This window comes from Clarias gariepinus, chromosome 20, assembly GCF_024256425.1.
Source record: "Clarias gariepinus isolate MV-2021 ecotype Netherlands chromosome 20, CGAR_prim_01v2, whole genome shotgun sequence".
Taxonomy (NCBI): domain Eukaryota; kingdom Metazoa; phylum Chordata; class Actinopteri; order Siluriformes; family Clariidae; genus Clarias; species Clarias gariepinus.
In genome coordinates this window covers 12144140-12166238 of record NC_071119.1, presented here as the reverse complement: position 1 = coordinate 12166238, position 22099 = coordinate 12144140, and the positions used below count along the sequence as shown (strand labels likewise).

Below are 22099 nucleotides of genomic sequence, written 5' to 3'. Positions count from 1 at the left end.
CTTCCAGAAATCCCCCTCTCGCCGGCAGGAGACTCGACAGCGCTAGTCGTCCCAGTTTCTCCCGTCGGAGCCGCCAAAACTTCAGAAGTTCCAGTTTCTTCGGTACAAGAAATCAGAACTCCAGCTACATCTCCCTTTTTCCTCGACTCCAAACCCATAGAAGCCCCTCTTTCTCCCAGCAGAACAACCATATCCCCTGAAGTCCCTGTCTCGCCTGTTTGGATCCCCCCTGCACCATCCAGACCTGTGCCGTTACTAACGGCAAAACCGTACAGCCAACCCAAGTTTAATCAGCCTTCTTATAAGCAAGTTAAGGTAAACAGTTCAAAAGCATAATTGAAGTGATAAAGTGTCACTATCTGTATTTTAACCTGTATTCAAAACTGAAGAGAAAGCATATTAACCAGAACATAAACAGACTAGTAAACTAGTTTTAACCCCCTACCAGGCTGTTACTAAGGATACCTCAAATGTCAAATCATCTTCTCGTTCCTAATTGCATGAGACATTACATCGAAATCGTTTTAGTCACTTCCTGCATTTCATAATCACTGTTTTTGTTTTGCTTCAGAATGACGGATTGGTGCGCGTGAACGGTGACTCCATTCCGGAGGACGCAAGAGAGAATCCAGTGAGACCCGTTTCCTTCACTCCGTCACCACCGAAACCAGCAAGTCAGAGTCCTCAGCGAGAACAAGAAATCTTAGCTGGAACTGAAACCACAGCTCAGGAGTGCACTCAGACCTTACCCGGTCAAAAAGCTGAATGTGTTAAAGAAGAGACCGACTTCCATAGCATCGCTGTTCAAAAGAGGAGGACAGAGGACGAGGCTTCCAAAACCCTCACAGAATCAGAACTAACAGGTTGGATCAAGAACCGAGCTTTCTACTGTGTTTTTGTGCTTGTTGAAGCCTTAGTTTGTGACGTCTAATTTCATAGAGCACAGATCTGATTTCTCAAGAAAATGACTTGAGCATGTCCTGAGATGTGGTTCTTGATTATCTTAGGAAAGCAGACCGTCCCTGATATGGTGGTGAAGCGCAACTGCATGGTCAAGACCACCATCGTGACCGAGCTTAGAGAAAAACATTTACTCCCCGTGACAGATGCTCCTATTCCTGACCAGGTATAGCTAATATTTTATTAGGACTAATAGGGATGGGAATCACCAGTCACCATCGATACGATATTATCACGATACCTAGGTGCTGATTTGATTAAAATTTAAAACGATTTTATAAATATCCTGATTCAGTATTTTTTCCCCTGATTTTGTTGCAATTTTAAATCTTTGAAAAAAGTTTAATTAAATGTAGCCTGTTCCTTATTACCTTATAGCATTTTTTCACTTAAAAACTAAGAGCGCCATTAAAACACTACAAACTAACTTTAAATACTTAACTTCAAGTTAAATATTTAACTTCAAATTAAGTGAAACAAAAAAGTTACATTTTTGTTTATTTTGTTTTTGTTATCAGCCATAATTATTATATTTTCGAACTAAACTTACCAAATAATTCACCCGTACCACACAAGATTAAAATGTGTGAATAGTTCAGAGAGTACCTCCTGTAGGATTACAAAGAAAACATGATGTTTTACCTCCTCGAATGCCTCCAAAGTAGTGATGGGAAGTTTGAATCATTTTAGTGACTCGGTTTTTTGAATCTCGTTTATTAAAATGAACAAATCTTTTTTTTGAGTCATTTAGTTCATTTCGTTCTTTTGATCAGAAACAAAATAAAATGTTACATTTTCAATAAACAGACCCCAAATACGTCTACGTACACAAATTTTGGCTATAATTCCAGTAATGAAAATATTACAATGCAGCTTAGGACATATTATAATTAACAGAATGAGTAGCTCACCTCTCATATCTTCTAGTCTGAGTCGTTCGTTCTTTTTACTGCATAGCGTCTTTGGGAGTCAGTGACAAAAGAACGAAAGAAGTACTGGGAGTGGCCAATACAACAGTTTGGAACTAAAAAATGAAAGGAAATTCACAGTCATTGTATATAAAAAGTTTACACTAAAAAATTATATTTGTTCCAACATTTATGGTCCCTGGCTACATTTGGTGGAATTTGAACAATTTTAGATTTTTTGGGGGGAAGACTAAAAAAAGCTTATTAGTTCTACCAAGTATTTTAAAATACAGTTTGCAATTATATTGCTATTACAAAAGTGAAAAATGCTTTTTAAAAATGTAAATGGTAATGGTTAAAAATAGGCTAAGGTTAAGATGTTACTCTTAATATGTATTCATATTCATTCTGATGCTTTTGAATCGTGAAAGGATGTACTCTTTTGACCATGTTTAGATGAGCTGTTCTGAGGGATTAAGCCAGAAATCTGATGAGAGTTCCAGAAAGTCTGACTTTACCTCCTGCTCAGGTACCAGAACTACACTACCCACAGTTCCTTGCTTTGTCAATCGTTTAAGCTCTCCTCTCGTTTGAATTCTCTTTTAATTTTACATTGAATTCCACACTGACTCTGGATTTTTTTTTTTTTTTATTTAATTTTTTTCTTTCTCTCTGAATGTTTTTGACTTTTATTGTGTGTCCTTATATATGTATATATACACATGTGTGCATCAGAACCCACACACACCCCTAGTAAGTCTAGGTTACGCTTGGAATTCTTCGCACCTGCAGGTAAAGCCGGCTCTACACCCGGGTTTCCTACCACATTCGCATTTATAGGTCAGAGTGGATAAGTAAGGCGCATTCATCCACCTTCTTCTCTGTCACATCTTGTCCTCTGTCAGGGTGCGGTCTTTCCATCCATTCTGAAATGTTTTACCTGTTTAGACACTGCAGCCTGCTGAGGACATCATGAGAATTTTAACTGTGAGAAGTTACTGTGACGTGAAAAGTATTTGCCCATTCCTTATTTTTTATATATATTTTTTGCATATTTGTCAATGATCCAGATCATCAAACTATTTTTAATATTACAAAAAAAAAATGAGATAAGAATATTTGGGGATTTTTTTGCTATTCAGAGATGGACTAACCCAAGTGCGCTTAAACTTGAGGGCACAAACTGATGGCTGGACATTCTACTTCAGGATTTTCCGGTATAGCACAGAATTCATGGTTCAATCATTGCAAGTTATCCAGGTCCTGAAGCTGCAAAGCCCAAGACTATCGCACTACCACCACCGTGTTTGACTGTTGGTATGATGTTCTTTTTTGTGAAACGCTGTCTTAGTTTTATACCAGATGGAAAAAGATAAGCACCTTAAAGTTAAACTTTTGTCTCATCAGCCCACAGAATATTTGCCCAAAGGTCTTTGGGGATAACCAAGATGTTTTTTGGCAAATGTGAGACCAGCCTTTGTGTTCTTTTTAGTCAGTAGTGCCCTTTGCCTTGGACATCTTCCATTGATGCCATTATGGCCCAGTCTCATTGTTATTGTTGAATCATGAACACTGACCTTAACTGACGCAAGTGAGATGTTGTTCTGGGATCTTTTATGATTTTTTTTCCCTGGATGAGTCGTCGATGTGCTCTTGGAGTAATTTTCGTAGACCGGCCACTCCTGGAAAGGTTCTCCACCTTTCAAGTTTTCCCCATTTGTGGGTAATGGCTCACAACGTGGTTCACTTAGAATTACTTTGGTTCTCATCACTTCTTAAATGTCTTTGGTTTTTGAGGGTTTTTTTTGTGTTCCTTACTTTGTCAGGTTTTATTTAAATGATTTCTTGATTCATCAGGTCTGGCAGTAATCAGGCCTGGATGTGGAAAGGGAAATTTAATTCAGCTTTCCGAAAATCACTGTTCATTAATGATTGTTTTTTGGGGGGGGCAAAGAAAAAGAAGAAAAATTCAGGAAGGGCACCAATACTTTTTCACGGCACTGTATTTATAACTCCATTTTGTCCGCACTAGGCTTCCATAGTAAGCACCAGGATGGAAACTTTTTTAAACACACCCTAGCAGTCTTTCTACAACATGCCCCACATACCCATACATGAACAGTTTGACAGCAAAATGAGAGAATTCCATTTTTTAAGTTTTGACAAAAACAAACCTTTTTTTAGTATTTTAAAGTCACAGAAAATATTTTGTGTATGTTTTCTTTGAGTCACAAAAGTATTTAAAATGTCAAAATACTTTTGAAAAAAAATTTCACCAAAACTTTTTATTAACAGTTATTGTTAACGTTCATGAAACAACACAAAACGTCAATTTACAGCATCATCTGGAAGAGGAAAAAAAGGAACATTAATTTGAAAGTGAAACGGAAGGTGACGCTACGAACTAGCTTAACCGCAGTGTTTCCACTACAGTATAACACACAGCTTTTTGTATTCGGTGTTTATAACATGATGTTTGTACGGCATCCAAATCACATAATGGTCTTTTTCACAGAACGTATCTTGAATGTAAATCAAAACCTACCTATAGTTCAGTAATGCTGGGGTAACTGCAATGGCAGCAGCAGCATGATGTACACATCCTTTTTCTCAGCTTCAACATTGTCCAACACCCCACTGAACACATTGAAATCACTCACAGCACACACGCTGTTTTGCTCAGAGGGCTTCGGTTTGACTTGTCAGGGTGCATTGTGTTTTGCTTTGTTATGCGACTTCGCCTAAACCTGGCAAGCTTAAAGCTTCTAAAACAAAAGATATGTAGCTTTTTCTTTTTTAATTAAACATTTCGTTATGAACAATCTCTCAAAATATTAACCAAAACCGAAAAGTGGCTTTTATAGCGTTTTGCCGTCAAACTGTTTATATGTGAAGCAGCAGTCACAGATTTCTATTTTTAGGCTAAAAAATATAAAATCTTAGATAAACATGAAAATGACTGATGATCTTAAATTGATCTTTAATTTTGCAATAACAGAAAGTTGACATGGGTGTATTAAAAATGACAGAAATACAGGGAACAACAGTCGTGAAACCTACACAACGAGTTCCTGATGACTGTGTTTCTTATAAACTGCACTTTCTTCGCAGCATCCTCCATGACTCTTTGTTTGGACAAGTTTTGAAGATGCTTTTGTCGTGTTCTTTCATTGTCATCTCCTGCACTGTTTTTTGTCTCCTCATTAGCTGGTCATAGAGCAACAAGCAGCCTTGTGGTTGTAATGCGCATGCTCAAAATTTCAGCATGTAAACTTTCTCTTCTGTCTTTCCCCTTTATTTTCCACAGAGGGAATCGACTTCACCAGCGAATGCGTGAGTACCCTTCGACACACTCTCTTACCGTCTTCCTGTCTGTTTTTTTTCCTTTCCTTTACATCAAGTAGAAGCTGTCCTGTCATTTCCCTTTTCCTCCTCTTTCCTTTTTTTTCGCTGTGTGTAAACGTGTGCGTCAGATCGAAACCCCGATCTTGAACCTTGCAAAGAGGGTCAATCACTGGACGTGGGACCCTAACGAAGAGCGTAAACGGCAGGAGAGGTGGCAGCAGGAGCAGGAGCGCCTGCTACAGGTACACTGAAAGGTCACAGGTGCGTCACATGACCTGTGGCCTTCCACAGTTAGAAGATGGATGCTCAGCTCTGACTGGAGTGGACATCCATAAGATGATCGCATGGATAGATTATAGTAGAAATTTGGGTTTAGGAATAAGTGTTGATATCACGAGGTCCAGAGGTGCATTTACTGTCCTTGTTTTTTCCATTCATAGCGTAGCACCTGAGAGCTTGTGGTTTTCTGTCTTCATCTCATTTCACTTTTTCTCTTCTATCACTTTTTGCTGTTTTTTAAATTGGGCTCTAAGGCTACGTTCACATTACCAGCCTGAAGTGACTTGATTCAGATCTTTTTTTTTTACATCAATGTGAAACCGATCTGATTTTTTAATGGCTGTCTGAACGCACAAATCTGATGTTCTCCAGATAAGATCTGGACACGTCCTTGCAACATTATTGCTTTTGTCTCGCTGACAGCACAGGGATTTTATAGCCGTGCTAGCAACAGCTGCAAAAACAGCTAAAGCGACGAGTCTGGTTTCCTTCCTTCTCAATAAATGCAGCCGGCTAACTGCGCGCCATCCTCCAGAGCAAAACCCCACGCTTACTTTTGCTAAAATTGCATGCTTTGTTTGAAATGAATGAGTGGACACATGAAGCACTCAGAGTTTTCTCAGATAAGTGCTGTCAGATAAAAGTCACTTGCGGATTATAAATGTGAACAGTCACAAAATGCAAATCTGATCTGACCAAAGAATTGGAACTCTGCGATGTGGCTTGTAATGTGAACGTAGCCTAAGATACAGTTTATCTATTGTACGATGCATAATTGCAGCCTTAGACCTGCACAATGACGAGATGTGAAACAAGACTGCATAATTATTGTTATTATGCAACGTAAGATTGCATAAACCTCTGAAAGGCCAAGACTCCTTTCCAGGCCTTTTTTTGTTTTTAAAACCTGGTAGAAGAGGTTTATATAATGGCGGAATAGTATGTTCTCCTGGACACAGTGAACGTTGTGGAAAAATATCATAACATGATTACATTTCTGCCCATATCTTTAAAATTGTAAGCATGGTATCTGGGACTTTAGTTATTATAACCAATATTATTTTCGGGTAAAATAACACTTTAGGTAAAGTTCGAAAGTCAGTATGACCATGTACTGGAATACAGATTGATTTTTATCTCTCTCTCTCTCTCTATAGGAGAAGTACCAGCAGGAACAGGAGAGATTAAAGCAGGAGTGGGAGAAAGCTCAGAAGGAGGTAGAAGAAGAAGAAAGGAAACACCACGAAGAGGTACGTCTCTTCATCCCAAAATTCTCAGACATCCCACTGCGACGATCATGAGGTAACAGCGCTGAGTTTTTCCCGCTCAATAGGAGCAACGGATCTTGGAGGAAACGGTGGCCCCGCTGACCCCGCACTCATCCTCTGGTGTGACAGAAGCTGTTCCCACTTCCACAACTCCTCACCACACCATTGTGCTGTCACTGGCAGACTGGGACAGGAAACAGGAAATGCTGGAGAAAGAGGCGAAGATGAACCAGAAGAACGGTTTCCAGCACAGGTGAGATAATAAAGGACATTTTAGAATGGAAGGGGGTCAAACTTATTCTACTCTGTCCAGTATCAAAGGAGCTGGACCAAAAATCTGTTTATTAGCGCATTAAAAATCAAATGTGCGTATTTATTTAGAATCGTATCTAAAATAGGACATTCTGAATACCCTAATGGAATAAACACTTTTTTAACATGCAGTTTAATTCCAAAGAAATCCAAACCATACAGAGCCATGTGTATTCTCACTCCCTCTTGATCCCTCTTGTTTTTGAAATATGGAAATAAAAATATTTAGCCTTTTAATTAAGAATTTAATTTCCCGCAGTGGACGTATCCATGGTCCTGCATTGCTCTCTTTTGCCCCCTAGTGGAATAACAAGGTGAAAATCTTTCCTTTCAGTCCCTGTCTACAAGCGAAGGTTGAATTCTGACGTTGATAATTTTCCATTAACGGCACATCCTGTTGTGTTTGAAATGTGGAGAGTAGTACACCTTGCATCTGTGCATTTATGGTTACATTATATTTTTGGAAATGTTCACAATATACAAGTTCGTTGATGTTATCACATACGTTCACATAAAGTTGTACCTCGGCATATAAACGCGCCACCTCACAAAGTTTTACCTTAAGGACTTAAATTTTGCGAAACATTTGCCTCAGCATACGCAGCATTTTTGGCATATGAACGAACCGAGCTGAACAGAATAAACGCCGGTGAAGGTCCGGGAGCTGTTTAGAACTTTTTTAGCGTCAGTGGAAAACCATGCTTATCAGTTGTTGTTTTTTTTCGTTGTTTTTTTCTTTTGTATTTTGTGCATTTAGTACCATGAGTTTCAAGAATGTTATCTAGGAATGTAACAAGAAGAAAAGGGAGGCACTTTCAGTTTTGTTTGTAAAGCAGAAAAGCGGTGCCAGGAGTTAGCATAAATTAAGATTAAGTGAGGTTTAATGTCTATTTATTTAATATTTTACTTCATTTACATGTGTTTTCTAAGTGTTTTGATTGTTTTATATGTAAAAATATAATTATAGTGTTGGAAATTGGTAATATTGGTAATAGTTAAAACACTTTTCTATCTTTGCTGCTACTACTAGCAAGAAATGTTTACTGTTTCTTCTCCAACAACCTCAGCTCATCCCCTCACCACCACAGTGTGTTAAAATGTGTTATGTTGTCGTCTTGTTTGCACATTTGCACTATGTTGTCTGTTTTGTATAGGACATAGATATTTTTTTTGTACTTGAAAATGTCAATCTGTTTCGTCTTAGCTAGTCAAATAATTAGGTTTCTTAGTTAGCTAGTTAGCTTTCCTAATATTATGTTGTATGTAGCACCATGGTCCTGGAGGAACGTTACTTCTGTTCACTGTGTACTGAACTGTACTGAACTTTTTTGGTGGCTGGAACGGATTATCAGCATTTACATTATTTACTATGGGTAAATGTGTTTTACAGTATGAAATTTCACATTGAAAAATCGTACGCCGAGGTACCGACTTTTCCTCCACTGCCTTTTTCGTCTCTTGTGAAGTTACTTGTAACTTGTTACTTGTTTTCTGTAAATACTCATGATTTGCGAGGAAGTATTAGTCCTTCTGTTTTTGAGTTTTATTTTTGGTGAATTTATTGCCACATACTGTAACAGACTGCGAATGTCTCAGAAGACTGAACTCTTTGTATGAGACATGACTTTTAAACAATCAACAACATTTGATACATTAAATACTTTAGTAATTTTTAATACTGTAACCTGTAAGAAATATAGCTGCTTGAAATACATCAGACAATAAAAAATAGAAATTGAATAAAAAAAAATCGTAATACTCAAATATTGTCTATCTATGATCCACAGCTCTACTACTTCCTAAATTCAAGTTTTATCTATGATTTCTGTCCAAACACAGGTCTGATCAGACGAAAGCGCCGTCACCTCCACAACAGATTGACCAGAAAGCAGATCTTCAAGAAAGTCAATCAGCTACACCGCAGCTGCAGTTCACACAGGGTGGGCTGTCACTAGCACACAAAACATCCACATTCGAACGGTTAAGATGTTCTAGGTTTACTTGCTTTAAGGCTATTTTCTAACTCTTTTATTTTATAAATATAGTTTGGGAAGTTTGGATCAATTTAGTGACTCAGTTCTTTGAATCTCGTTCATCGAAATGTACAAATCTTTTTTTTTTTTTTGAGTCATTTGGTTCATTTCATGATCAGAAATAAAATTTTAATAAACAGACCCCCAGCACGTCTACATACACAAATTTTGTCTATAGTTCCAGTAATGAAAAATATTACAATGCAGCTAAGGACATATTATAATAAACAAAATGAGCAGCTCACCTCTTATACCTTCTGGTCCGAATCGTTCGTTCGTTCTTTTGTCACATGACTCCCATAGACGCTATGCAGTGCATTACACGGGAAACAGAATTATCGAGCTTCATGAGTCTTCCTAGTCCCAGTCGTTCGTTCTTTTAAATCTATTGCACTGCATAGCGTCAGACTAGAAGACACATGAGAAGAGCTGCTCAATTCTGTTTCCTGTGTAACACTTACTATATATATCTTTATCTATCTATCTATCTATCTATCTATCTATTTATCTACTGTATCTATCTAATGTTTGTGTCAATACAGATGTGTCATGGAGCTGCAAATCAGAGAGCAAGCAGGAGTGGAAGAAAACAGCCTCCCTGGACCGGAACGTGAGCCCGTCACTAAATCAGCCTCCCAGGATGAGGAGGTGTGTGTACATTACGTGTGTGTGTGATAATGCATGTGGGCATGCATAAAGCTATGGATATGGATCAGCTTGTCTCTGATATGCACACGCTGTACCGCGTTTGTGCTTATGCTTTATTTTAAAATGCATCCAAGGATTTTTTGTTGAAAAAAAAATATATATTTGTTTAATGTTTTTTTATGATTATTATTTAATTATTTTTTTAAGACTTTCTGACATATTGGTGATGCTGTTCAAAATGTATGATGGGCTGAAAATGAAAGCAGCAGCTGCCAACAGAGAGAAAAAAAAGAAAAAGAAACCCTGCTTGCTTTCTCATCTGTATGTCTGTGTGTGCGATTGTGTATGTGTGTGTGTCTGCGTGCTGATGTGGTCAGGTCTGGGTCGTACGAAAACATTTTAGGGATACACACATCTCCATCATCACAAGACACATCACCCTCATCTCCAGACAGGTAGGACATAGACATGCATACACACACACAAACACACACTCCACCACCATTGCCACAACATCCAGTAAAGTGCATGTGACGTGTTTTCCGTCATGTTGTTAAATGATGCTTGTTTTTGCATGCAGTTGTGGATGTGTATATACTGTTTTGGTTGTCATGCTCTGATATTTGTGGTAGAATTCATAACCTGTTGATTCCACTAAAGAAACCAAAGTTTCATCACTTAACAAAAATTTCCAGTCACTCTCAACACCCTATAGAAATTACAATGAGTAACATGATAGGATTGGCCTATTTTAAAAAATGTACTGTATTATTATTAATCGAAGCATTACAATTAATCTATAATTGGTCTAAATCTAATGGCATCAGTTAATATATTTGTGGTATCATTCATGACCCAAATTTAACTCTTTAACAAAAATCTAGAAACTAATTACTACATTACATTTAAACTGTGGATTCATAAATGACTTGGAATACTAACTCGTGAGTGTGGAGGACTAAATTTCTAAATAACAATGGGTTTGCTGTGGAAGAGGTGTGTATTATTGTTATTGCATAATACAGGTAACAGCGAAACGCAGCTTAGCATCCACCAGATGTGCAAATTTGTGTCTATACATCAGTGCAAAATTGGCATTGTTGACAAGGTGCAGCAGTGATATATATATATATATATTAGGGATGGGAATAACCAGGTTCCACCCGATACGATATTATCATGATACGTTGGCGCTGATACAATCAGTATGGCAATTCTGTAAGTATCATCATTTTAAAAACATATCGATTCTGTATTATTATTATTGTCTCATCTTGGGGCACGAGGCGGGGTACACCCTGGACAGGGTACCAATCCATCACACGGCACAGACTCATTCACCCACTACAGGCAATTCCAAACACCAATTAGTCTAATCTGTATGTCTTTGAATTGTGGGAGGAAACCAGAGTACCCAGAGAAAACCCACCATACTTCATGCACACAGACTCCGAGGTGGAAATCGAACCTGCAATCTGCTAACCACTAACCCACTGTGCCGCCCTATATATTTTTTTTCTTATTCTGTTACTATTCTGAACAAACTTTGAAAAGAATTAGCTTTAACCACATCGGATCCTGCGTTTGAAATCGCCAATTAGTCTAACCTACATGTCTTTGGACTGTGGGAGGAAACCGGAGTACCCGGAGGAAACCCACCAAGTACGGGGAGAACATGCAAACTCCATGCACACAGAGACGGGAATCGAACCCAGACCAGGGAGGAGCAAGGCGACAGTGCTAACCACATCAAATGCAAACATGTATCATTAAAAATTTTATTTAAAAGAAAAAAAAAATTTTATCTTGGAGTCAGTGTGGCGATACATGAATTGCCACACAAGAAATGGCGATATAGTACACATAATAGAAATATTCCAGCACATTGCCAAAGTATTTGTGCAATAATGTACCTATAAAGCTAACACATGTATGAACAGTTAAATGCATTTAATGGTAAGAAGTTTTACTGGTGTTATTTCTGATGGCCATGTTGATTTGACGTCACTCTGTCAACGGTCACAAAACCTGATTTTGAAAAAAAAAAAAATAATAACTGAGTTGATTTCTGTTGCAGTGGTTTATGTCATGATAGACACGCCCCACATTTACAAGAAAGAAGCGCTCACTGAGTTATGCAAAAATAGCAACAGCGCCATCACCAGGAGCAAATCATGCAAATAAAGAATAAAAATAATCCTTTAAATATCCCTTAAATTAAAAGAAGCATTGTTTGCATGATTCACTATAGATAGTGATGTTAGATCAAGCATGAGAACCAAAATGCATGACTCTGATTGCCTTAAACACCAACGTATCAGTCATCCGCATCTCGTGTGGTGCGCTCTGCAGACTTTTGGTGCTTAGGAAACTGTAGTGCACTATTTAAACCTAATTGAACCTAAAAAAAAAGAGAGAGAGTGTTGTTGAATTTGCACAGAACAGATTGCTGCTGAGGCACCAGATGGCGATGCAGTTGAAATTTGAGAATAAACCATATGTTTCTTTTGTTCTTATATGAGGAGTTGTTCCCGTGGAGGTTGTTGAGATGTTGTTCAGTGATACGAGTTATCACAAATCAGTACAGTGCATATAGCCCTTATATAAGTAATATGATGAGAAATCGAGAAACAAGCCTGTATGATACATAAAAATGACACCACGTCCCATCACCTCACCTCAGAGTAACACACTGTTAAATTGTGGCAGTGCGGGATTTTATCCAAAACCGTTCTTTTGGATTTATACCCTACCCTCATATAGCTGTAATTAAGTTGCGTGCCATCCAACCAAAACCCAACATCTGGACAACTGAATGACTTAAAACCGACAGAAACACATCAGAATAGCAACATTCACTTATTATTAGCATTAATGCCACTTAACGTCCGACTGAATCACATCCGTGTTCAGAGTTCGGAAATCCTGATTAAAGATTGGGTGGAACACAGATGCAGACCCACTTGTGTTTCTTTTGATCGTTGTAGCATTATCTCTTCCTTCAAATTTCTTTTTTGACTGTGAAATGCATTATGGCTCACGAACGCAGCTAAACCAGTGCTAGTGAGAGCAGCAGCAAGGGGCAAAGGGGAAGCAAAAGTAAAAGTCGTACACTACAGCTAAATTGCAGTATTAAATAAAGCCTTGATAAGTATAACGCATGATAATATGTTCCATAATTTTGGTTTTGAATTAGATCGCGGACCTGAAGCTCTTTTTTCCTTTATTTGTCTGCTTCCCAACTTAACAGTTTGGTCAATTACAGTTGTCTTTAGTACAGTACCGTTTGTTTTTGTGGCAATTAAATAATAATTTGAAGTCATATTTGCAATGTCCTGTTGGGGTGATTCGTTTAATGTCATCCCATTATCGTGTAGTCAACGTTGGTCTGACATCATTTGTTCAAAGCAGTTTAAAAACACTTCCAGCTCCGATGTGACTCCGTGCAAAGAAAGCTTCCCAAAGTTCATAATTTTTCTCCAGCAGCACATCATTATGTGGTTTATTTGGCTTATAAACATTTACGTGTACTGTACAAAACAATAGACACTGCAATGCACCAGATACCATCATTTACAATTATATACAATATTTTCAGCGTGTAAGTAAATGTATAAAAGTCCGGTATATTGTGCGTGTGGGGGTGCGGGAGAAATGAGTCGGCCTCGCCAGTTTCAATGAATCAGTCTGGGGGCGCGATGATAGAAAATATCTGTCCTGTAAAGCTGTCCTGATGGTGAATAGTCCTAGTTTTAAAAAATCCCCAACAAAACAGAGTTCACAGTCCAATACAGTGGAAAACAGCTCAGAAACGAAATTATACAAGACTCACTTTGTCAGACATAAGAACAAATCAGACTTACAGTACGAACCTGCCCCTCGAATGGAACTCGTTTGTAGTCGGGGACTACCTGCCCCAATTGCGACCCTGTGTAGGTTATTAATAAAAGTTAATAAGAGTAAGTAAGAAAGAACCCATAAGTGTAATCTTTACCCCCTGGGACTACAATCAAAGCTGCTGTTGGAGAATGTTAATCAATACCTTTCGATTAAATAGATCAACAGTAAATCTTTTAAACAGCAAAAGTCTCAGTCTGTAACCAAAAATCTAAACTAAACAAACACACACACACACAAAAAAAAAAAAAAAAAAAATATGCAAAACACATTTAAGCCCTTAAACCCCTGGCCCTACTCGGTTATTCATCACCACATTGTGTAAAGCTACACAATACATAAATAAACTAAAATACTTATTATTGAATAAGATATTATTAGATATAAATCATACGTAGTATTGCTGTCATAGAAAACAATTACTTCTACAAGACCTTGAATCAATTAAAGAAATGAAGGTAATTTATTTTTTTTAAAAAAAGTCTCTGGTGATATTTTATTTAAGTCCATGTCTAATTCTGCAGGTCAGTGAGTGCGAAGAAGCTGTGCTCCAGCTGTGCACAACCTCTGGGGAAAGGAGCCGCCATGATCATCGACAGTTTAGGCCTTTTCTTCCACATCCAGTGTTTTAAAGTAAGATCCACGTGTGGTGTGTATGTGTGTGTGCATGTTTGCGCAGTTTATTCTGAATTGCCCATGTGTATGTGTATTTGAGAAAATTGAACTTTCACTCTGGCTGATCTGTGTGTCCCAGTGCGGTGTGTGTAAAGGGCTGCTTGGTGACTCGAGCTCAGGAACTGATGTCCGGATCCGGAACGGTGTTCTCAACTGTCACTCATGCTACATGAAATCTCGTGGTGAGTACAAACACACACATTATATATATATATATATATATATAACATAAATAATCACTGTTTAAAGTTTCAGGAAGTGTAGTGTATCTGTTTCTGTCGAGACAGAGTGTAAGAAATTGAAGTGTTAAGACAGAAAAACCTGTTTAACATCTCACTGATGCGGAATAGTTGCCAAAGAGCTGTCTTTAGCCATAACACACAAGGGGAATTGCTTACACACAAGAATTTGGAACTGCTAGACCTACTTAGAGGTATTAAATCTACAACTTTTAAATAAAGTAATGTTAATGATAATTGGACTGTGAGGGTAAACATTCCCCAAACACTTAGCCTCATGAGTTAACGAACAGTTAAATATAAAATGTTGCATGATGTCTAATCTGCATTTCATGTACTACTGTACATACAGTACCAGTGAAAAGTTTGGACACACCTTTAGATTTTCTGGCTTTTTCTCATTTGTATTTCTCTCTACACTGTAAAACACTGCTGAAGGTGTTTATCCAAAATACACGATAATCTCCTTTGAACAGTTGATATTGAGATGTATCTGCTACTTCTGATCTGTAAAGCTTCATAACGCCTCTAATCTGGGGTGCTGTTTGAGATTTCTGAGGCTGGTGACTCTAAATGAACGTCTCATCTGCAGCAGAGGTAAGTTTAGGTCTTGTTTTCCTGAGAAGGTCCTCATGAGAGACAGTTTCATCATGGAGCTTGATGGGTTTCGCAAATGCACTTGACACAATACAGTTCTTGTAATAACTGTTCCAAAACAGCTGACCATTGGTGTTATTACTTATTTACCTTATGGCATACAGTATGTTATTTCATAATATTAAATAAAATCCAAAATGTAGAAAATAAATTGAAAGTTGCGTCCAAACGTTTGACTTGTGTGTCCAAACTTTTGACAGGTACTGTATATAGCCTAATAGACAGCCTGTTGAAGAAACTGCTCTCATCTCTTTCTCTCTCTGTTTTCATTCAAAATGAGGCTGCTAAAAATACAGCAAAGATTTCAGAACAACTGCCTAAACTGCAAGTGTTATAGTTAATAGATACGTGAGCTACGGAGAAATATTATGCAAAACGCTGTTGGTTAAGACATTTTAAAATGGGTCAATTATTAAGGACATTTAAATGGATTTCTGATTAAACATTAACATTTGCATTTAACCATTATTTAGATTTTTAGTCAAATTATTTTTATGCAATATTATCTTGATTGAAGAGCAGTATTGAAAGCGCCACCACCTGACAGTTTGATCTAACAACAGTATGTTTGTATTGTCATCACCATAAATATAATATAAATCTAATTATTATTATTATTAAACTCTTGTTTGAAACTTTTATTCTTCACAGCTGCTGGTCAACCCACCACATTATAAAGCCTTTTTACACCCATATCGAAGAGGAACTGGAACATTTGCCAAGCCCACAGAAACCTGGGCCATCTTCATGATGAACATTTAATTATACATAGTTATATTTCATAACATGTTAAAAAAAAAAAAGGAAGAAGAAAAAAAAAGCACAAAATCGCCTTTTGAAACAATCTGATAAAACTGGAATGTTGTGGGGTTTCTGATGATATTTCTTTGTAAAGCTTCATATTTCTGTGGAAAAAAAAATAGGTCTTCTAATGGCAATAATTCTAACCACCACACGCATGAGCATGCACTGCGGTTAACAGATTTTGAAACGTCGCTAGCTTCTTGTACAAAGTGGAGCGTTCCACTTGCAGAACTTGGGTAGATCAAGTAGTGATTAAAAACACTGACCTGTTTTTCTTTTTTTTTTTTAACTAAATCCCATCATCTAACTGTGTGATTAAGACATTACCTGAGGGATGTGGCTGTTGTGTATTTCCATCAGCGGTTTTGCACTTTAGACTTTTTATCTACAAACCTTCAGCCGCTGAAGACGAACATTTGAGATGTGAAACATAAAGATAAGCGTAATAAGCAATGATTATTTAAAACTGTTTGTATTTGTTCCGCTTGTAGAACGTCCAGGAATCTGTCTGACCTACTCGGCTTCCTAGCAGACCTTGAGTGCGCTATCGAGTCCCATTTTCTTTCCCTATATAGTGCACTTATCAAAAGTAGGAGGTCATTTAGGGTGCAAATCCCAAATGGCTTCCTAGCGCACTATTAAGCATGTAGACGATATTCATTTCTACATTATGTAATTAAAAGTGAGGTATTTGGGGTTAATTTCTGATTTGTGTGTGTGTGTGTGTGTGTGTGTGTGTGTGTTCTGAGTTGATTTTGCTCTGTATGGCCATAACTAAAGGCACCATATGCTGCATTATTCTGTGAAGGAATACAAAGAAAAATCCCAAATATCTCCTTAAAGCATTACAAGCCACTATGTCATAGCATCATACCCTATACCCTATACCCTATGTAGTGCCCTCAGATACTGTAGGTATTGCAAAGCCTTTAAGAATTCACCCAGAGACTGGTTGGTTTTAAAATAACGTCTTGAAGTTTTAAGTTCATTGTAGTGTTGAAGTGTTTTTTCCCCCAAAGTATTTTTTGTTCATTGTTTTTTTTCTATTTATTTTCAGTTTATCATCTCAAATGTTAGTTTGCTTAATGTTTTTTTTTTTTTTTTTTTAAGAATATGCATGATGTTTGAAGTCTCACAACCCGATGAACATAATGGACGATTATTTCCATCGAGTAGTTTTGGTCGCTTAAGTTTGTTTCCTTTTCATCATCGATTGCTAAAGAAAGAACAAGAACACGTCTTTATTAGTATTGGGGAAGTCATTCTATTTTTCCAGACAGCTGTCGGTCATATCTGTTTCCATGCCGTGCCTTAAATACGACTGCACGCTTCGTACGGGAGGATGTGCGGTCGTGTATGTGTATGCAACATCCAAAGTTTTGTAAAGCTATTTCATTTTTGTTTTGCAATGCACAGTTCTGTACTGCACTGTATACCTGGCAAAATTCTCTCTTAATCCTGTTGTGTTTGGTTCGTAAACCTTGTACGAAAAAAAAAAAAATCATAGTGTTGAATGAACTCTTATGGTATTGGTGTCCAGTCGGAAGATTGACATGTTGCATGGTAGTTTACAAGGCAAGGTTTAATGCATCGTTCCAGATCAACTGGATTTTGAAATCTTATGTTTTTCCATTATTTTTTAAAGTTGTCATTGTTTACATAGGTGGACAAATCATAACTGTATTACCTAGCACCAAGACAAGTAAAAACCCCATGTTGGCAAAAGCTAACACATATCTCGCTACAGTAGTTAGCTAGTCATGTAACTTGATACAGATGAAAACAAAATTCATTTTTAAGCAAAACATCTCATGTAAAATATTTCGCTCAATAGGACTAACGATGAGGTAACTAAGCAGGAAAGTTATACACCAAATTTTACTTTGCTTTATCTTTCTGCACATGTATTAATCCATCTCGGCGATGTGTGTAGTGCAGCAGGAGGTGGGATTTAAAATGCTCCTGTGAAAGCTCTTGAGCCATCCCTCATTTCTTCAGATTTTGCTTTCAAAGAGCCAGCTGCCTATGATTGTTACATAAGCAGGCAATTTTTTCAGTGCATCTTTAGGTGCTTTGCAGCTTGTCGCAGTACAAAATGTGTTCCCATTTCTTTAGTTTAATCTATATAATTTATTACATTTAATATGAAGATATGAAGGATGGCTCAAGACTGTATATGTGGATTAAAATTTTAACTGCTTGTCTCGGGTACCTGGGCTTCTGATTTGTCCACCCATGGTTAACATTTACAAATTACATGTTCTGGAAATACAAGCCCTAGCCTGTTTTTATTAACTTTCATGTCACTCGCTTTCATTACTTTACCTTCACCTTTTGTCAGACTGAAAACAAATGTAAAAGCAGCATGTGTCCCAAACATTAGGGAACTGAAAGTAAAGTTCTTACTAGGAATGACTCACGAATATTAAAATGTCGTAGAGAATCCCAACAAAGACTCGCTTTAAGTTATCACAGTCAGCAGATCAAATAGATAACTGAATTATTTGTCACATGTATCTTTCAGCACAGTGAAATTATATTTTCACATATATGCACAGGGTCAGCCAGAATACAACGCCCCTGGAGCAGATAGGGTTAAGGACCTTGCTCAAGGCCTCAATAGTGGCAACTTGGCAGTGCTGGGGCTCGAACCCCAGACCTCCCGATCAGTAACCCACAGCGTTAACCGCTACCCCCACCCAATCCTTATTAGCGATTAATGAGATATTTCTCTACAGAAATCAACAAACAAACCATAATCCTTATTAAGGAATCATGATAAATACATAAATTTATTTTTAAATAATATAGGTAATTTCAGCTGACTAAAATCTAGTGTTTGGGACACGGACCTTTTCCACATCTATGTATCATGTCTGCCGTTCCTTTGCTTTGCTAATCTCTAATTCTGGTATAATGAGTAGGTTATTAGCAGGATTATGTAGCTGATACGGTTTTGTTACTCAGAGAGGAATCGAGTTGATGGTGTAAGTGGTCTGTGCTGAAGCTCTATATTTATTTGATTATCTTAGGAAGAGTTAACAAACCCGACAAACCCTCCATGAGCAGTGGGTTTTATAGCAAGTGTATGTTTATATAAATAAACTATTTTAAATGAACTGCTGTGTGTGTGTTTATACCCTTGTGTGTGTGGTGTGGAAGACCGTTATATTTTTCTGTTGCTAATAAAAATGAAACACGGGTTATTTTTTTAATTTCTTTATTAACTTAATCATGTGATTGATAAAATTAATTAAAATCCTTACTATACCATAACAAAATAATGAATAGGATTAACGACAGTCATATAAATACATACATCATCATGAACTGATGTTAAATTAATTGAAAATAGCTGTCTTAAATAATGTTCTAAAATCTTCATCTTCTGTACCGCTTATCCCGTATATAGGGTCATGTGGGGCCCCATCCAGGGAGACTTTGGACACGATGTAAGGTACACCCTTACAGGATGCTAATCCATTGGGGAACACCATTTAATCTAATCTGCATTTCTTTGGACTGTGGGAGGAAACCAGAGTACCCGGAGGAAACCTGAAGCGGGAATCGAACCCAACCCTCCACCTTGGAGGTGTACTAAACACTATGCCAACGTGCCACCTTTTAAAATGTATAATTAAAATTTACACATAAAATTATTTTAAAAATAAACCTTAAAACAAAATATTAACTGTGACAATATAAAATATACAATTTTAATCAATGTTAGAATGGAAGCTTGTCCACACACCACCCTTCACTTTTTGGTAGAGGGCCACATGTGGCTTCACTGGTTGAACAAATCTTTTCAAACTTCACAGTTGATGAAGCGCGTGAACCGGACCTTTCCAGATTGTTCTCCTCTTTACTTAGCGCTCGAGCCACACTGGCTGCGCGGTCTTGCCTGCGCAGTTTAGCGCGTCTGTTCTGAAACCAAACCTGAAAGAAAATCCATAGAGTGACTGAGAAACCCTGTAACGACACCACATACAGGAAGTTACACAAAAAAAAAAGCTTTAGCGCCCTCTGTCGCATTGAAGATGAATTACAATTTGACGTTTTGACGTTTCCTTGAATATGCGTAAGTCAAAATCTTTTCCTATTTTATTTATAATAAATTCATAATGCACTGCAGTGGCGGCTGGTGCATTATGACTTTTAATAATCGCCTGTAAATAGCTATAAGAAGTGCTGGAAAATCACCGAGTGTAAACTCGGCCGCGATCACGTGACTGCTGCTTAATTAGAAGATCAAGTAGATTTGGTCCAAGCTCTTTAACTTTTTTCTTTCTTCGTCCGATCGCCTTGCTAAAGAGTATTTTAACAAAGAAATTACAGAATTTCCATATTTATCTGGCTTCCACGTCAATCACTATTCAGTACTGTATATTAACTAACAATCTGCTGGCCGTTAGTAAGACTCGTTGAGAATGGTCCAATCACATGAGCCCAATATTATAAAACAATATTGATTCGCTAAGAACAAAAGTGGGCGGGTTCGGTGCGCACAGAGCTGCGCCCTAAAGATCCAATTAGAGCGCAGCCTTACATCACACGCTTTTCCAAAATTTACGTTTCTACAGTTCATAGACACTCATTTGTCCGGCGCCCGCGTACACGAACACAAATGAACGTAATACAGTTTTTTTTTTTTTAAATATTGTAAATATTTTATATATTAAGAAATACAGCGGTATATTGTGACTAAATAGCTTTATTTCATTATTAAACTAAATAATTATTATGTTAAATAATTACATGTTAAAGTAGCATTCTTCTCTGCCTAAGTTTAAGGGGGCGGAGCCCCTGCTTGACCGGCCGCCACTTCAAATCAAAAATTCAAATTCAAATTTTATTTGTCACATACACAAACATACACAGTACGAAATGTAGTGAAATGTATTATACGACTGCTATTGACCCTAAAAGAGAATTAAAGTTTACAAATAAGAAATAAATATAAATAAAAGAATACGATAAAAAATTAAATTAAAAAAAATTTAATTAAACTAGGAAAAAATAGAACTAAAAATAAAAATAGAAATGTGCTAGAAAAAAATGGAACTAAAAATAAAAATAGAAATACGATATGCATAAAAATAGAAATATACTGTACATAGAAATATGATGTGCATAAAAATAGAAATATACTGTACAGATTGAAATATACTGTACTGGTGTGCAAATATGCATAGAAGAAAGTGTCTGATGCACTGGTTGGTTTAACACTTTTTAATATCATACCAAGTGCTGCACTGCTCAGCCTGATATAAAATCCCATCTCAGCCACAACGAAGCAAAATAAAAATGTAACCTGGACGCGAGCCTCGGTCAGGTCGATCCTGTGCGCGAGCTCCTCGCGGGTGCAAATGTCAGGGTACTGGGTCTCTGCAAACACGCGCTCCAGTTCCAGAAGCTGTATGTGCGTGAAGGTTGTGCGCATGCGCCTGCACCTAGGCCTCCTGCTGGCACCTGCAGCACCAAAAAAAAAAAAAAAAAAAATTACACAGAAGTGCTAGAACAACAACAAAAAAAATCTTATGTTCAAGATCCAGTGTTGAGTAACACTGACAATCATTCAATACTGTATGAAAAAATATTTTTTTCATATTTATATATTTTTTTCAAGAGTTGGTTTACCCACCTATAATGCACAGGGAGTTTGCTTGATCTCTTAGACTGTCCAGGATGCAAGTTCTTGGAAGAACGGGAAAAGTTCTGCTCTGGATAAAATTGACTCCAAAGGGGTGACTGGATGAAGCGAAGTCCGAAGTGAGGCTGGCCATCCCCGTCAGGTACTGCGGCTCACAGGCTGCAGGGTCCGAGCAGGAGAAATCCATCTTAAAGAAACTCACACGCTTTCTGCTCATTGGAGCACTTCAGAGTGGCGCTTTTATTTGAAGTGTCACCTGCCCTGCGGCCCCCCTCCTTTCCAGTAGTGTTTGCATGACAAAAAGCTCACAGCAGCAACCAGTCTTCTACCAGACACTAGCCTGCACTGAGGGACACCAGCTAAAATGCCTCCCTAGTTCTTAATTAAACCTTGCATTATACTACAGTATACTTGTCCTATT

General features: G+C 37.6%; 2 protein-coding genes across 2 annotated transcripts in view; one reads left to right on the top strand and one right to left on the bottom strand.

The window, feature by feature from the left end:
• limch1a (LIM and calponin homology domains 1a) overlaps positions 1 to 19125 on the top strand; it is a 60774-nt gene extending 41649 nt beyond the window's left edge. The window contains exons 20-33 of the mRNA XM_053480178.1: positions 157 to 315; positions 572 to 863; positions 1008 to 1126; positions 2325 to 2397; positions 5176 to 5201; positions 5342 to 5455; positions 6650 to 6742; positions 6826 to 7013; positions 8912 to 9012; positions 9648 to 9753; positions 10131 to 10208; positions 14175 to 14283; positions 14405 to 14507; positions 15873 to 19125. Of these exons, the coding sequence (XP_053336153.1) occupies positions 157 to 315; positions 572 to 863; positions 1008 to 1126; positions 2325 to 2397; positions 5176 to 5201; positions 5342 to 5455; positions 6650 to 6742; positions 6826 to 7013; positions 8912 to 9012; positions 9648 to 9753; positions 10131 to 10208; positions 14175 to 14283; positions 14405 to 14507; positions 15873 to 15898 (1587 nt within the window). The 3' untranslated portion in view covers positions 15899 to 19125. The remainder of the gene's footprint in view (positions 1 to 156; positions 316 to 571; positions 864 to 1007; positions 1127 to 2324; positions 2398 to 5175; positions 5202 to 5341; positions 5456 to 6649; positions 6743 to 6825; positions 7014 to 8911; positions 9013 to 9647; positions 9754 to 10130; positions 10209 to 14174; positions 14284 to 14404; positions 14508 to 15872) is intronic.
• Positions 19126 to 19292: 167 nt separating this feature from the next.
• Positions 19293 to 21901, bottom strand: phox2ba (paired like homeobox 2Ba). The gene is made up of 3 exons (XM_053480372.1): positions 21670 to 21901; positions 21340 to 21497; positions 19293 to 19964 (listed from the first exon to the last, which is right to left on the bottom strand). The coding sequence occupies exons 1-3, from the start codon at positions 21893 to 21895 to the stop codon at positions 19752 to 19754; spliced, it is 597 nt and encodes a 198-aa protein (XP_053336347.1). The 5' UTR covers positions 21896 to 21901; the 3' UTR covers positions 19293 to 19751.
• Between the last annotated feature and the right edge of the window lie 198 nt (positions 21902 to 22099).

Excerpts from the sequence above, each read along its gene's own strand:
- phox2ba (XM_053480372.1), bottom strand. The coding sequence starts at position 21,895 with ATGAGCAGAAAGCGTGTGAGTTTCTTTAAGATGGATTTCTCCTGCTCG. Across the intron at positions 21,498-21,669 it reads AAACTCCCTGTGCATTATAG|GTGCCAGCAGGAGGCCTAGG; the intron begins GTGGGTAAACCA and ends TTGGTGCTGCAG. Across the intron at positions 19,965-21,339 it reads TGACCGAGGCTCGCGTCCAG|GTTTGGTTTCAGAACAGACG; the intron begins GTTACATTTTTA and ends ATTTTCTTTCAG.